Source organism: Ochlerotatus camptorhynchus, unplaced genomic scaffold (genome assembly GCF_037179485.1).
Source record: "Ochlerotatus camptorhynchus isolate MF236.1 unplaced genomic scaffold, CSIRO-AGI_Acam_v1.1 ptg000471l, whole genome shotgun sequence".
NCBI classification, from domain to species: Eukaryota; Metazoa; Arthropoda; class Insecta; order Diptera; family Culicidae; genus Ochlerotatus; species Ochlerotatus camptorhynchus.
Window position 1 is genome coordinate 20,106 of NW_027040957.1, and position 16,195 is coordinate 36,300.

Sequence of the window (16,195 nt, forward strand, 5' to 3'; positions counted from 1 at the left end):
TAAAAGAAAGTTATCCTAGTAAACTCGTAACGTGTCTGTATTGCTTCTCAAGTGCGCATTTCAAATGCAGCAATATCATTGGAAATGCTATTCGCAAAGTCAAAGAAAACATGTTGTTGCAATGACAACGAAACAGTTTCCGACTTTTTAACCTCACTTTATTTGGTGTTGTAGGGTTAGAAATTTCCTGGGGTATTAACATAATTTACCAATTTTTAGCAATAGTTTGAGTTTATAATTTTCTTAGTGTTCTAGTACTTACGTTTAGTGTTTCTCTTGCATGTAATTAGTTAGTGCTGGTTAAGTGCGTTAGGTACCGCAATGTATGCTGCAATAGTTAATCATTGTTGTTTTTTATGTTTCACAATTTCACAATGTGTATCAGTTTTACCTGTCGTAGCGTATCGAATAGAATTAACCTTAGGAATAGTTCACTGTAGATTTAAGTAGCAATAAGTTTTAGATGTAATTTAGCTTTCTCTATAGATCTTAGTAGACATTATTATTATTTTTTACTATTGTTAATGACCATAAGTCTTACCACTCCACTTCTACGTGCAATTTTGCCAAGTAATACTGCATGACATTTAGTAGCAATAGATATTAATTTTAAGGTAGGTAACTTTTATTAGTTTAGTAGTGTTAGTTGTAGTGCAAGGTCTGTTGCTATTTAAGGGGTGCGGCGTAGCTTACACACCAAATTTAAATCGCTGAAAATCAGCAAAGTTTTGCTGATTTTGGACTTGATGAATGATCAGCAAACTTTTCAGCAACATATTGCTGAAAATCAATAAAAATTTCAGAAATATTTTTACCGATTTTTTCAGCAATCCAAAAATTTGACATTTGCGAGGACTTTGCTGAAAATATCAGAAAAGGTTTTTTTATTTCATTATTAGCGTGATGGGTGTTCTTGAATATTTTCTTCATTATTTTAAAAGAATATTGCATGCACTTTTCCATGATTAATTAATTTGGTGCTGTCAGTTTTCACTTCAATTTATTTGTTATGAGCTGATACCTCTATCTCCATCGTATTAGATGAGGTATTAGGTAGGTCCTTGAGAGAAAATTATTCTTATCAAGCCGGGAGCATGTTTCATGATAGTTGCTGAGATTAACCTAGTAAACACGTAAGTTCAGCATGTATTAAAGTATATTAACAATATTCATGTATGTATGTATGTAAGGTAGCCACCATCCCTTCGAAGATCTTGTCTTGTATGCAGCTCCACTTAATAGCAAGATCAATTTGAGCTACCGATCTGAATTCACAATATCGCTGTATGAAGGGCCAAAAACGGTGGGGTGGACCCGTAAGCAGAGGCACTTACGCGAAATCCACGGGAATTCAAGAATCTCCTTCCAACGATACGATCCAACAAATCGAATAACGCAATTCGCAATACTTATTAAGCTTCCTACAGGATGGTTTGTTAAGAAGGGCGCGTCAATCTCCATGAAACTGTTGGAGTAGAATTCACACCATCACAATCGAATCGGTAGGATAAAGAAAATGATAGTGTTTATTCCCTCCTAGACTCCGGTTGTCATACCACTCCAATCGTCCAGTTCCAGGTCAAATGATACCCTGATGCTCCCTCCCAACCCAGTATTTATTTATATATATAGTAAACATATGTAATAAAGAAATGAAATATATCAGAACATTAAAATACGTAATAATGAAAATACATTTATATGGATAAAAAAAACTGGTATTCCGCAATGAAAATAATAATTATTTTACATACAATATGATGCAGCTCTATGTCTCCTCAGCTCCCAATAAGGAAGATGTAACCCTGAAATTTCCAGGTTATATTATGCAAATAAATATTTTTAGCTAGAATGATACTTGATATGTTTGTGTTGTGTTATGTTGTGGGAGAGCTTGGGATTAAACCCATGATGTTCTGCTCATTAAGCAAAACCGATCCCTCTAAAGTTATCGAGCATCTCAAAACCAAAACACTAGACGGCAAAACATGATTAAGCCCTCACCTGGTATGTAATGAACAACAGAAATACGCGATAATTCATATATTTTCAGCATATGATGCAATATCACAACTGTTGATAAAAGGAACGGATCCCATCTTATTTAAGACTTGGATGACCTGAAATGTGTGTAACCGGGTTAATACTTATTTAAATGTAAATGAAAATGCGTTATAATGCCATGTAAAAAGATACAATAAACACCAGATTTTTACAAAACAGATAATGAACGATTCAGATTTCTTTTCAAGCTGACACTATGCTTCCCTGGAGCCGCTCATAATAGCTAACATTAAGAATTAAGTATAATAAAATGTAATTTACAATAATATTAAATGATGTAAAGTCAATAATGAAAGATATGTAGTACTATAAACACTATACAAATAGGATAACCAATATCTAGCTTAGCTTAGATTGACTGCACTCCGTGATTGATCAGAATCAGTGAAATTGTACAATGAATCAACTGAATGGGGCTGGGAGTGACCGTCCATTCTCATTGTACAAGTTTCAGTGACTCTATGTTGTAGATCAATAACGGCGCCGGCCACGTCCTTGCAATCAGGTGGGAGTAGGGAAGGAATATTAGAGTGACCTTTGTTGTTTGTGGGCCGTGTTTACCTCTGCACCCCAACAAAAGACACAGAAAAGGAGATTTTGTTAGTAAGTTGGGTTCGTTGGATCAGGATTCACCTTGATAAGTGATGCGACCATGGTTTTAAATGAATCAGTGTTATCATGCATTATACTTGGATTTGCCCGAAGCCAAAACCAAATGGTGTATCATTGGGCCTTATTACGGGTGTCACTACACGGTGATAAGCAAGTGATACTCAGAATAAGAGCCATGATTACTGTACAAATCAAATGGGAATCACTTCACCGTGACGACAAGTGACAACTTTTCACCGTGATGTGACATCCGTAATAAGCCCCATTATAATATAAATCTGTAGACGTTCCATCATCGAAATGCTGAAAATGAACTTAGAGCATGAGCATGAGCAAAATTGATCGCCCGCGACTGCCAACACCAAAGAGCTGAAAACCAATTCAAACAAATCAAATCAACAGACAAAACCAGGGTGAAAGCTGTAAGAGTGAATCATTACAGTATAAATCTAGTGATGTTCCGTCATCAAAGAGCTGGAAGAAAACTCAAATAATTTAAATCAATAGATCCAGTCTGAATGAAGGCTGCAAAAAGAGAATAATTATACAGCAATGACCCCATTTTGTCAGCTAGCAAAGTATGTGTATCTTAAACATTCATCTTGAAGGAGGAAGGTATGAAATTACAATTATGTGGAATTATTGAAAAATAACAGTCTGATGCGCGGAGAGATTGACAGGATCGGGTCATAACTGTAATGTGAATATTAGGAAGATTTATCATCATCAAACTATTCTTGAATTGACCTGGAAGAATGCTTGTGAATAATTGTTATACAGATAAATTAAATTGATAAACTAAATGGTTCAAACAACAACTCCAGCCTGTAAAAAAGCTAAAAATAGGGAATCTTTACAATGTGGATCCCCGACGGTCTTCTACTCAGTAAGCAAAAGCGGCAGCCACCAGGCTAGTCGAGCTGCTCAATTTAAATATTGAAACCTTATTTTGTGAAGTTCTTAAGAATACCAATTGAAACACAATGTAAACAAATAAAAGTTAACAGTCTCATCCGAATCAAATGATTCCAAACGATACGCATTCATAGAAATTAAGTTTAAATAGACAAAAGTAGAAAAATGGAACAATCTCACCAAATCAGTCCAACTGAATCCCTTGCAAGCAGCTATGTCACGCTTGGTGTAGTAGCTCCGATCATAGACCCGCCCTACGGGGATCAATCCTCTGGTCGAATGTAGTCGATTGCTCCATGACGCGAACACGAAGCGACCGCTCACAAAATCATACAACGCGTAAACAAATTGAAATCAAAAACTATCACACGCGACGCCACAAATTTCTGTACCGGGAGCACAAGCGAAGAAAAAAAACAAAAACGCAGATAGCGACATTTCTTCTGATGCCTGCAAACATGATGCATCACGTTTTCTTTTTCGATTCTAAAACTTCTCGGAAAGCGAGAAAACCACCAATCACACACGTATAACCGTCCGGGAGGCAGAGTGCCAGCGCTCATCTGGCAAAATCAGCGAACGCACGCACAAAACAGAAATAAACTTATACACAACCGTATCCGAACAGGTTCGAAGCTGAACTAAGTATATTAACAATATTCATACATGAATAACTGGGCAACTTACCATTTTAAATCACCGAAGAATTTGAGATATAAATTCGCGGCAACCTCTAGACACCCATTTTAATATTTGATTGCTTGTGACGCTAACACTTTGACAGCTCTTCATTGATTTCAGTAAAAAAAAACAATTGTTAGCTGATTTTTGGCAATACTCATGATTTGCTGATCTTGTTCCAGTAATCCGTTTTGCTGGTTTTCAAATCTGAAATTTGGTGTGTACTACACTGAAACTTTCCCGATGGTGGTTCGTTGCGGCTGCGGTCGCAACACATGTACTTTTGCTCCTCCAAATGTACTGAAATCTTCAAAAAAATAGTTGAAATGCAAAATACTCGTACCGTGTTGATTGCCGAGCTTAGTACTGGGATATAAAAAAACGCTGTGACCAATGTTGTGTCTGCTCAACTACAGGTTGTAAGAGCTGAGGTAAATACGATCGTCAACGCAATGGAAGATTCGCAGCAATTCCTCTCGTCCAAATTTGATGGTGTAGTGGCCGATGTTCAAGATTTAAAGTCGGATAATGAACGCTTGAAAACTGAAGTGGACGAGCTAAAAAAATCTCATTCATCTTTGACAGATATTGTTCACACACTGGAAGTGAAAGCGGATAAGGCTAACAAGGACTCTATCTCCAATAATGCGGTTATTTTTGGTCTTCCAGTACAAGCTAACGAAAATGTCCCTGAATTGGTTTCTAAGTTGGCTCAATGTATTGGTGTTGATCTCCCTTCTGGTGCTCTTTTATCAGTCTCTCGGGTATATACCTCAAACACTTCTGCAAACAAACTGGTTCCAGTTAGAATTGTTTTCAAAGACAAATCTGTGAAGGAGGTATTCTTTTCGAAAAAAAAGTTAAGGGTTGTGTCCAAAGCACGACCGCATTGTTGACGAAATTGCTTTCTTATGCTCCATTCACTAATATATTAATAACAATACAAATGGTTTGGAAACTTAACTCCAAAATGGACAATTCATTATTCAAATTTTTTGAACTGGGCGGTTATTGAATAAATCCTAGTATTAGGATTACCTTTGGCCGATTTCTTGCTGGCTCAACACATTCGAACGCGTTCAGCAACGGTCCGCGTCTGTTTCGCAGGCTTCCCTGCCTCCTTGTATATCAAGCGCTTTTGATAATCGTGAAGATATTTAGCAGCCATGCGTTGAGACATTTTGAAGACTTTTACCGAATTTCTCAATAAACACGTGTTTCACTTCGAATATTGACTCTATCCAATGCGAAGTGTAAACACTGAAGCACTGACTGTACCAAGTGGAATTTACAGAGAATGCTACAATGCATAATCACGATGATTTTTCAATATGATGTCTGTGTTTGGGAAACAATCACAAAATGAAATTTTGATTAACTTTCTTTTTGGCCACGCCGATAAGCTACACATACTCCTCCCATCATGAGTAGTATGCTATCAAGTAACGACACTCTCCTTTTGCGTAGTTTACCGATGTCAATACCTTGCTACTCGGGGAAGAATCTTGCGATGATGCTTGGCACCTCCTTTACCAAGACCTATTCCTCCAGTCATTATTGCTTGTTGGGTAGAAAAGTGGACTTCCTAACCTGCCACCACCTTCCTACTGCTGCTATTGATGCTTCTGCTGCCTGCTCACCACGCCGTCCGAAGCGAAAATGAGTTGAGACTAGACAGCAGCGCTTTTTTATATCTTTTCAGGTTAAAGCCGAATGATGTGCAACCAAGTGGTACTCGATTATGACGACTGGGTTTGGAAAGACCGTTTAATTCATGAAAGTAGTGAAAAAATTATCACTTTTATTTGTATATTAAATAGTGCTGGACATTTCCACTTTTTCAATAGTTTCTTGTTGAAAATCATCAGTTGGAAGCATTGCGTAGAAATATGTCTGATCGATTGGTGATAAAATTATTGGAATTGGTTCAGGGGCTGCTGAGTTATTAATGTTCACAATCTTTCATAATTTTGTTACATGTTCCATTTTTGGTTTTCATAAAGTGTACCCCTATATATAAATCACAGACGTAGTCCTACGTCAAAAGAGAGTATGGGCAACTTCCATCATCATCCATTGACCGATCGTTGATCATCAATGGGAAATCAACAAATGTTGCTGTCCGGGATGAGCTGACTCCGCTTTCTCTTGAACTGTTGCAAAAAATGCGTGAAATACAAAAAAAAAAAGTCAACCTGAAATACGTTTGGACGGGCAGAGACGGCATTATATTAGTGAAGGTAAATGAGCACTCGAAACCGGAAGTGATTAGGAATAGTAACGACTTAATGACCTTTGCGAGCTACAAACTATTATCACAGACAAACAGACATAACACTCACAAGTTGTTCATCGAACAAGCATTTAACGATCAATTTAAAAGTATCTCAGTTGGTAGTACTGCCACCTGTGGCGCGCATAGTCAATTCCCTTGCGTTTGACGTTAACACACTACCGCCATCTGTTCAGCGTACTATCCACCACAGTGTACTCATCAGATGGCGGTAATATTTTAGCGACGATGTTTTACAATGAGAAATATTCAATGTGTTATGTCTGTTTGTCTGTGCTATTATGTTCGTTTACGACACCCTACATAACGATAATTTTCATTATTCTATTCAATTACCTCTTGCTGCTCATAGTTACCCTACTAGAAATGCTAACAAGTCACAACAACTGTCAAGAGTTCACACAATATTTGGTCAGAAAAGGATTTCGATTATAGGTCCAAAGAGATAAAACCGTTTGCCTCTAGAGTTAAAACCAATTAACAACCGCGGTGTTTTTAGAATCAAATTAAAAAACGACATTCTTGGATGAGTTCATCTTGTATTACCTACCAGAAGCAATAATTGTTCCTTGTTTAAAATAATAGTAATTTTTTGAATTAATACTTTGTATACAAGTGGGTCCCTTTAAGGTTCTACAAAGGGTCAATAATTTGTTTACTTCTTCTTTTTGAAATGTTCTCCGATCATCATTTTCTAAATGTATGGGTAAAATTCATTGGAAGTGCATGTTCCCACGCCCTAAACTGCCCTTGTTTCATAAATATCAACTGGTATGGTGAGGAAAATTTAACCATCTCTTTTCTTCCGTCATTTTAATACAACAGCAAATGTGATGTCACACTATCTAGTGCATAAGCATGTAGCAGACAAAACGTTCACACTGCCAGACTTCGCTGTATGCAAGTTTGTTTACACCCCTGAGCGGGAAAGCAAATACCAGGCTATGTGCACTGCTGCCATCAACCCATTTTAGTGTTGAATTAAATATTCTGTGGCTTTTTAAATTGGACCGGTAAAATACCTAGAATGGTCGTTTTTGATTTACAGGGTGCGTGACGAATTTTTGCAGTAAATGGCATATTTGAGAAAAAATACACCAGGTAGTTATTCTAGCAATGAATTTTGTGCGATTTATTTTCTTTCGCAACATATGGAAGTTGTAAGTAAATTTATTCAAAAAACTTGCCTTCCCTTTCGACGACTGTAGTTAGACGCTTCCGGAAACTGCAGTATGCACGTTTTAAAATGTTTCGATCCATAGATGTCATCACTGCCTTGATTTTAGCTTTTAGCGACTTAAGTGTGGTGTGAGGGGTTCTATTGGTATCCCGTTGGACGACGCCCTATACAAAATAATCCAACGGATTGATATCGGGACTGCTTGGGGGCCAAATTTCTTCCTCCCAAATTTACGAAATATTTTCCGTAAGCTATTTCTGTGCTTTATTAGCAGTTTGAGCAGGTGCTCCGTCTTATCCGCCTTTTTTAATATTATACACTGTTCTTTCAGACACATTTACCGACCGAATTATTTCTTTCATGCATACTCCGGCGCGCAACAAAGCGACAACGGCTGACAGATTGCTCTCTTGTTTCGACATCTTTACGTTTACTCAACATTGTTTGTTTAAATCTTACACCTAACGGTATAAGCTATCCAGTGCTGCCAAATATATCTAAATCATGATGCACAAGCATGAGAAATTACTATTTGAAATTTACTGCAAAAATTCGTCACGCACCCTGTATTTACTCAGTTTCTGATATTTATTCACCATTAAATACATCCACTCATCTCATATCAATGTGTCAAACTTCACAATCGCTTGTTTTATTTAATACACTTAAATCCATTGCTAGAGGCAATACATCTGGCAACGCTTTTTAAACGATACTTTTACGATTGCCGACAAAGCAGTAAAGTTGAAGTGGTTTTCTTGGTGTTCAATTTTGTTCACCAAGAGTTTTGAGTAGCAGTTGTTTTGGATTTTGTTTATTCGATTGTGTGTTATTGTGCTAAGCTTCGAAGAACACAAGTAAGTAAATACAGTGAATTTGTTTTACCCAGGAAGTTTTCGTTCTAAAATCATGAAATACAAGTAATAAATTTTTGTATTAATAATATGAGAATGTATGTGTAAACCAATGATGATGATTGAAGAATATTTCAAAAAGAAGACGAATACAAATTTAATTACCCTTTGTAGAACCTTAAAGGAAATTCGTTTCCACTGGGACATCACACCCATACTATATTATAAATATCAACTTTCTTTTTATTATTATAATTTTTTCTATTTGTTTTTTTTTTCTCAGCTCATGATTAGCTTTATTAGTTTCTTATTTTGCTGCACAGATTGAGCTGAGATAGTTGCGTCAACTACCAAGGGGCTCACTTGAGCTCTTTGGTGTGGGGGATATTGGTAGGCCTTAAAAAAAAATTAAGAGCTATTGGATTTCCTACTTAGATAGAGTGGATTCTCTCTTACTTGACCGCCATTCTTTCATTTAGATCAATTTTGCACGCTCGATGGCCTTTGCAATTACTTCGGGAGTACCACAAGGAAGTGTGCTCGACCCAATGCTGTTTGTCCTTTTCTTTAACGACCTGTGCCCTCGTATTTCTTCATTTAAGCAAATGTTCGCCGACAACCTGAAGATGTTGAGAGTCATCGCCATGCAAACTGACATAAATGAGCTACTCCTGTGGTACCATGAAAATGGTATGAGTGTCAACATAGGAAAATGCAAGGTGATATCGTTATCCCGTAGGAACACCACCGTAAACTACCAATACCATTAGAGCGTGATACCTCAATTTGGTGTTACTATTGACTCGCAGTTTAGATTCAACAAACATGTTGCACTTGTCACGTCTAAAGCTCCATTTAATTTCCATGGATAGTCACCTCATCACAGCTTGTCACCTCACCTCACACACCACGCAGAATAGGCCTGAAAATTGTAGGAAGCTGGATTTCCTATTCAAAACAAAATATTTCGTCAAATTATTACATAATTATTATAGTTTATTTGGCAAAAAAACTAATTTTATAGTCCAGAAAATCTAACTCACATAAATTTGCGTGACAAAAAAGTTCAAATGTGTACTATTCTACAATATTGGTCTATTTTCACGTGTCGATTGTGTTAATTTCAGAACGGTTAGCATTTCCTAATAAGCTTAAACAAAACGAAAATCTTAAAAATGTTAATGTTTTGTTGCTGTATTGTTGACTAAATTGACTATTTTTTGGAAAAGGCAATCCAGTTTCCCACAGCTTTGTCTCATACGTCATTAAGATTAGACAAGCCGTCTTCGTGCTATGATTCATTGAAAAATATCAAATACGCCGTTTTAAAAAAAATTGGCCGAATTTCTGCACAAACTTGGTGCATTTCCCTTGGCGAACAATTCTGCGAAGATTTATGGAATTTAGATAGGTAGAATTAAAAAAATTGTTTATTTTTTCGCTATTTGGTCAGGAACTTCTCTCATACAAGTTCCCTCGCTGTTTCATCCAAATCCAGTTTCTCAGAAACCTCAATCATGACCGATACAAGATTCTTATGTACTTATTTAATCGTGACATATGTACCAAGTCAATACCAACATCCTTTTATTAACTTTCGCAATCTCTGTTATCTTTCAGACTATATTCCCTCCGGTACCTGTTGCTTGCCAATAAATCCCACCTATTGAGAAGACAATATTGGTTGAATGCTGGTATGGAACAATGCTGTCACTCCTTGCCTGGGCATATATTCGCCAGTACGCCTCACATCATCACAATTATCACCCCCTGCTCGAGCAACATTCCAGTAGACCTTTGGAGCAGCAGGACTTCCTCGGTATTCTCGCGCACTTTGGCACTCACCATGCTGCCACCGAGCAAGTCAACCAAAGCCATCAATATCCGTATGACGACGCCTCCGCTGCTGGTGGTCGGAGAGTGAATCTGACCTCGTTGCATCATATCCCGCTGAGCGCTTGGCAAGGTGTCAAACGGACTGTGGACGTGGGTGGGATTGGGTTCGTAAATCTTAATCACTGCTGTACCAACGAGAGTCGTTCTTCTATTATGCGATTTAGTGATAACAGTAGCAATTTGCTGATAACTGAACAGAGTGCCATCGTTGAGGTGAGTGGCAGTGGCACTTCCGGGAGCCACGTGTCTCTCGTCGAGCAGGTCCGCAGTGGTGAGACGGACATAAACGACAGTGTCGTGGGTGTTGTTGGACGTCCTTCCGGTGTCGGCGGGGCAGAAGATGTGTTTAGTATGAACATCACTCCGGCACTTTCTCAGGTGAGACTGGATCACTACCCAAATGGACACCTTTATTGAGCCGTTAAATTTTACAGGTTTTATTAGCGCCAACATCGGCGAGCGGTCCCGGAGCTGTTATATCGGTTGCCACGGCCACCAAAGTCGGCACTGCCAACGACAACGTGACGAGCGAGGAGATAAATTCTTTTTATTTTTATGAGGTAAGTTTAGCTTTACTTTACCACAAGTCAGATCCCTCAAAGAGAAAACTCCGCTTGGTTGATGGTGCACTCGTTGGATCATTTCGATATCACAACAGATAAAATGAAATCAGTCCTCATGCAGAGACAAGTGCTAATAAGTGCACTTTTAGCCGAGTGAAGTATCTTGTTATGTTTTTATTAAGCGTGCAATCAATTCATGATGGTCATTTTTCGATGAGTATATTGAAATTAATGTCAAAGGTTGTTGGTACCGAATCGTTTTTCGAAAGCCGGTATTTAGGAGTACAATATCGGAAAATATATTAAGCATCCTAATTAATAATGGATAATAAAAGGTTTCATAAGAATAAATGTTTTACTTTGGATATACAGTCAACTCTCCACTCAATAATTTCCCGAAGGATCAGTTTTTCTTTTTTCATTTATCGTACTCTACATATGTCCATATTTCTACAAGTCAATAGGGTCAATGTTTTATGCAGTGTGATTTTGATTTTATAACTCGATATATCAAAAGCATAGCTTATGTGTTCTGTGATTCTGCTTTTGAAACAAAAAGGACTTCAAAAACATGTTAACTGGAGTAATCAATTCCAGTCGGCCACATCATATTTGAAGTGTGCACCCTTAGAATTAATTAAACGCTCCTCAAAAATAAATTCAGTCGATCCTTTTATGTAAAGTTTAGCAAAACAATTGTAAAACTCTACCGCTTAATTTTTAAAGAAAGAGCGTTGAAGTTGTACGAATTACCATATTCATTTTTTAAGCTACTTTATTTGTATAGGCTCAATCGAATAAACTTTACAGAGCCACGTTATCATTTGCGTGGTACATTATTGATGTCTTAAATCTAAAATTAAAGGTATTGAACGGATTACTCGTGACTTTTTGAGTATAGATGATGACAAAAGATGGGGAGAGGGAGAAAGAGATTTGGAATATGATTTATGATTAAAAAATTTTACTTTTCCTAATACATGTACTTAATTAACGTTATATCTACTCTGTAATTATGCTATTTTTACAGAAACAAAAATTTAAAAAAATACAAAAAACACACAAAATACAAACTAAACTCAAGGTCAATCGAACTTACAATCTCAGGTCAATATTTTTCAAGAAAATATATATGAGTTGCATAAACTCCAGATCACGGCTAGCCAAAATATCCCGAACTGTAACATTAGAGTGTCTACCTCGAGCCCGAAGAAAATCTTACCACACGGATCTGACTCCACGGTGCTCAGCACATGACCAAATAATGTGATCTGCGTCCAGGTAACCTTGTCCACATTCACAGAGACTACTCCCCCAGCCCAACACGGAACAAGTGAGCGTTTAAAGAATAGTGATTGATCATGAGATCATGGACCTTTGCAAATTATCCTTAAAATGTTCTACAATGAACGAAATTGATCAATAGATTATCTAGTTTGCGCACTAAAACATATAGGTATGATCCATAAATTAGGCATATAGTTTTCATGTGTTGAACTTGGGTTTGGAATCAATTTTATTTTTAATTTGATTTATAAACCTTGAAAAATTGCTCATTGACTGTATAGCTACTTCGATTTTCTGTTCCTCTTGTGTTTTTAAGCGTCGGGTAAGCTCTTAAAAGAAGCTTCTTAGTTTAATCTATATTTAATCTAAAATAAGCTTCTAAAATGATTCTTCAGAGATTCTAAAAGAAGCTTCTAGACGGAGCGTATTAAGAAAATGATTGTAGAAGCTTCTTTTGTAAGTATATTTTGGAAGCTTCTTTTGGAAGTTTCTTTGGAAAGTTTCGTTTGTAAGCTTCTTTTGGAAGATTCTATTGGAAGTTTCTTATGAAAGCTTCTTTTGGAAGCTTCTTTTGGAACCTTCTTTTGGAAGTTTCTTTTGAAAGCTTCTTTTGTAAGCTACTTTTGGAACCTTCTTCTGGAACCTTCTTTTGGAAGCTTCTTTTTGAAGCTTATTTTGGAAGCGTATTTTGGAAGCATATTTTGGAAGTTTCTTTTGGAAGTTTTTTTTTCTAAGCTTCTTTTGGAACCTTCTTTTGGAAGTTTCTTTTGGAAGTTTCTTTTTGAATCTTCTTTTGGAACCTTCTTCTGGATTATTCTTTTTGAAGCTTCTTTTGGAAGCTTCTTTTGAAAGCTTCTTTTGAAACCTTCTTCTGGAAGCTTCTTTTGCAAACTTCTTTTGGAAGCTTCTTTTGGAAGTTTCTTTTTAAAGCTTCTTTTGGAAGTTTATTTTGGAAGTTTATTTTGGAAGCTTCTTTTGGAACCTTCTTCTGGAAGCTTTTTTTAGAAGCTTCTTTTGGAAGCTTATTATGGAACCTTCTTTTGGAAGTTTCTTTCGGAAGCTTCTTTCGGTATCTTCTTTTGAAACCTTCTTCTGGAATCTTCTTTTGAAAACTTCTTTTGAAAGTTTCTTTTGGAAGCTTCTTTTGGAAGCTTCTTTTGGAAGCTAATTATGGAACCTTTTTTTGGAAGTTTCTTTCGGAAGCTTCTTTCGGTATCTTCTTTTGAAACCTTCTTCTGGAAGCTTCTTTTGAAAACTTCTTTTGGAAGCTTCTTTTGGAAGCTCCTTTTGAAAGTTTCGTTTGGAACCTTTTTTTGGAAGCTTCTTTTGGAAGTTTCTTTTGGAAGTTTCTTTTGGAAGCTTCTTTTGGATGTTTCTTTTGGATGTTTCTTTTGGAAGTTTCTTTGGAAGTTTATTTTGAAAGCTTCTTTTGGAACCTTCTTTTGGAAGTTTCTTTTGGAACCTTTATTTGAAACCTTCTTTTGGAAGTTTCTTTTGGAAGTTTCTTTTGAAAGCTTCTTTTGGATGTTTCTTTTGGAAGTTTCTTTGCAAGTTTATTTTGGAAGCTTCTTGGAACCTTCTTCTGGAAGCTTCTTTTAGAAGCTTCTTTTGGAAGCTTCTTTTAGAAGCTTCTTTTGGAAGCTTATTATGGAACCTTCTTTTGGAACCTTCTTTTGGAATCTTCTTCTGGAACCTTCTTTTGGGAGCTTCTTTTGGAAGCTTCTTTTGCAAACTTCTTTAGGAACCTTCTTTTGGAAGTTTATTTTGGAGGTTTCTTTTGAAAGCTTCTTTTGGAAGTTTCTTTTAGAAGTTTATTTGGAAGTTTATTTTTGAAGCTTCTTTTGGAACCTTCTTCTGGATGCTTCTTTTAAAAGCTCCTTTTGAAAGCTTATTATGGAACTTTCTTTTTGAAGTTTCTTTCGGAAGCTTCTTTCGGTACCTTCTTTTGAAACCTTCTTTTGGAAGCTTCTTTTGAAAGTTTATTTTGGAAGTTTCTTTTGAAAGCTTCTTTTGGAAGTTTCTTTAGGAAGTTTATTTTGAAAGTTTCTATGGAAACTTATTTTTGAAGCTTCTTTTGGAGTCTTCTTCTGGAAGCTTCTTTTAGAAGCTTCTCCTAGAAGCCTCTTTTGGAAGCTTATTATGGAACCTTCTTTTGAAACCTTCTTCTGAAAGCTTCTTCTGGAAGCTTCTTTTGGAAGCTTCTTCTTTTGGAAGCTTCTTTTGGAAGCTTATTTTGGAAGCTTCTTTTGGAATCTTCTTCTGGAACTCTCTTCTGGAATCTTCTTTTGAAAGCTTCTTTTGGAAGTTTCTTTTGAAAGCTTCTTTTGGAAGTTTCTTTTGAAGCTTATTTTGGAAGCTTCCTTTGAAACCTTCTTCTGGAAGCTTATCATGGAACCTTCTTTTGGAAGTTTCTTTCGGAAGTTTCTTTTGGAACCTTCTTCTGGAACCTTCTTTTGGAAGCTTTTTTTAGAAGTTTCTTTTGGAAGCTTATTCTAGACGCTTTTCCGTCACTCCACATACCTATACTTTATAGTGTGCAAACTTTCATTCAATGGATCAATTTCGATCGTTTAAGGATTAGCAGTATGTGTATGAGTAATTCGTATATCTTCAATGCTCATTATTTATAAATTTTAGGGATACATTTTTATAAGTGTGTTGCTAAATTTGACATAAAATATGGTTTATACAGTCAACTCTCCATATCTCAATTTTGATGGAACCATCGAGTTATAGAATTATCGATTTATAGAATAAACAAAATATTTTTCTTACTGTCTATAATTTAAAAGCAAAATACCGAAATACTCCATTTACTGGGAAATATGGCCTTATTTACTCATATGAATTCAAAAAATGGTTCAAATATCCATTTATGGAAGTTTTGAGTAATAAGTTTATAATATAAAGTCAACACAACACGCAATAGGGCAGCCAGTTCTTGAAACTTAATTTGTCCAGATATCAAAGATTCTGGTCATTTCTGGATGTGGCACTAGCGTCACTATTGGAGTGTCCGGACTAAATAAACTTTGACGAGCTTGCTTACACTGTTATGTATTTAAGATTTCTAAAACTAAGATATGTGTTCGGACTTTTTGGACGTTCCAGAATCTTGGATATTTTTCATTAAACGGTCTTAGTCTTGAAGATTTTCCTTAATCCAGGATAAAAGAATTTTCAAAACATTACATCTAAAAAAAACCCATATCCTGAAACTTGAATCTTTTTTTTTGTCCAATATCTCGAAATAAGTTCTTTGATGGAATTATCATCTACACATCATTCTTTGATTTTTTTTTTTTTATTATAGTCACTTTAACACTCTTGGGTCATTCGTGACTTGTCCGGGGGTGAGATTTGAACTCGTGACTTTGGCGTGAGAGGTATGGATGTTAACCACTACGCTGGGGTCGCCTCCATTCTTTGAATTCAATCTGCAATGTTCTTCAAATTATTAATAACCCATGCAGCATTACCTACGAATTCTCTGGAAATTCACTTGAATTTCTCTTCATCATGCGCTTTGTATTCTCCAGAAATTCCAATGAATTATTTCTAGGAATTCCTTTTAAATTTTTCTCAGAACTCCCATAAATTCTTTGAAATGATTCCAGGAGTTTCCTTTAAACTCTCCTTTTATTTCGTTGAAAACATCCTCAGAATTCAATTCCGATGGAATTTTCCTCGGAATTATACTGGAAATGCTCCTCAGTAAGAAATCCTTTGGAATTATTCTCAGAATTTTCCATGAATTGCTGGCAGAATGCCCTTTGAATGTTACTCATTCCATTGAAATTCTTCTTATTTCGAAAGTTTCCTAGGAATTCGAATGTAGTGGAGTAACTAA

The 16,195-nt window shown here is 36.3% G+C and overlaps 1 protein-coding gene across 1 annotated transcript in view; it reads left to right on the forward strand.

Moving 5' to 3' along the window:
* Positions 1-10,254: 10,254 nt before the first annotated feature.
* LOC135712331 (cardioacceleratory peptide receptor-like) overlaps positions 10,255-16,195 on the forward strand; it is a 109,526-nt gene continuing 103,585 nt past the window's right edge. Inside the window, exons 1-2 of the mRNA XM_065235304.1 lie at positions 10,255-10,873; positions 10,930-11,055. Coding sequence (XP_065091376.1) covers positions 10,304-10,873; positions 10,930-11,055 — 696 coding nt within the window. The 5' untranslated portion in view covers positions 10,255-10,303. The remainder of the gene's footprint in view (positions 10,874-10,929; positions 11,056-16,195) is intronic.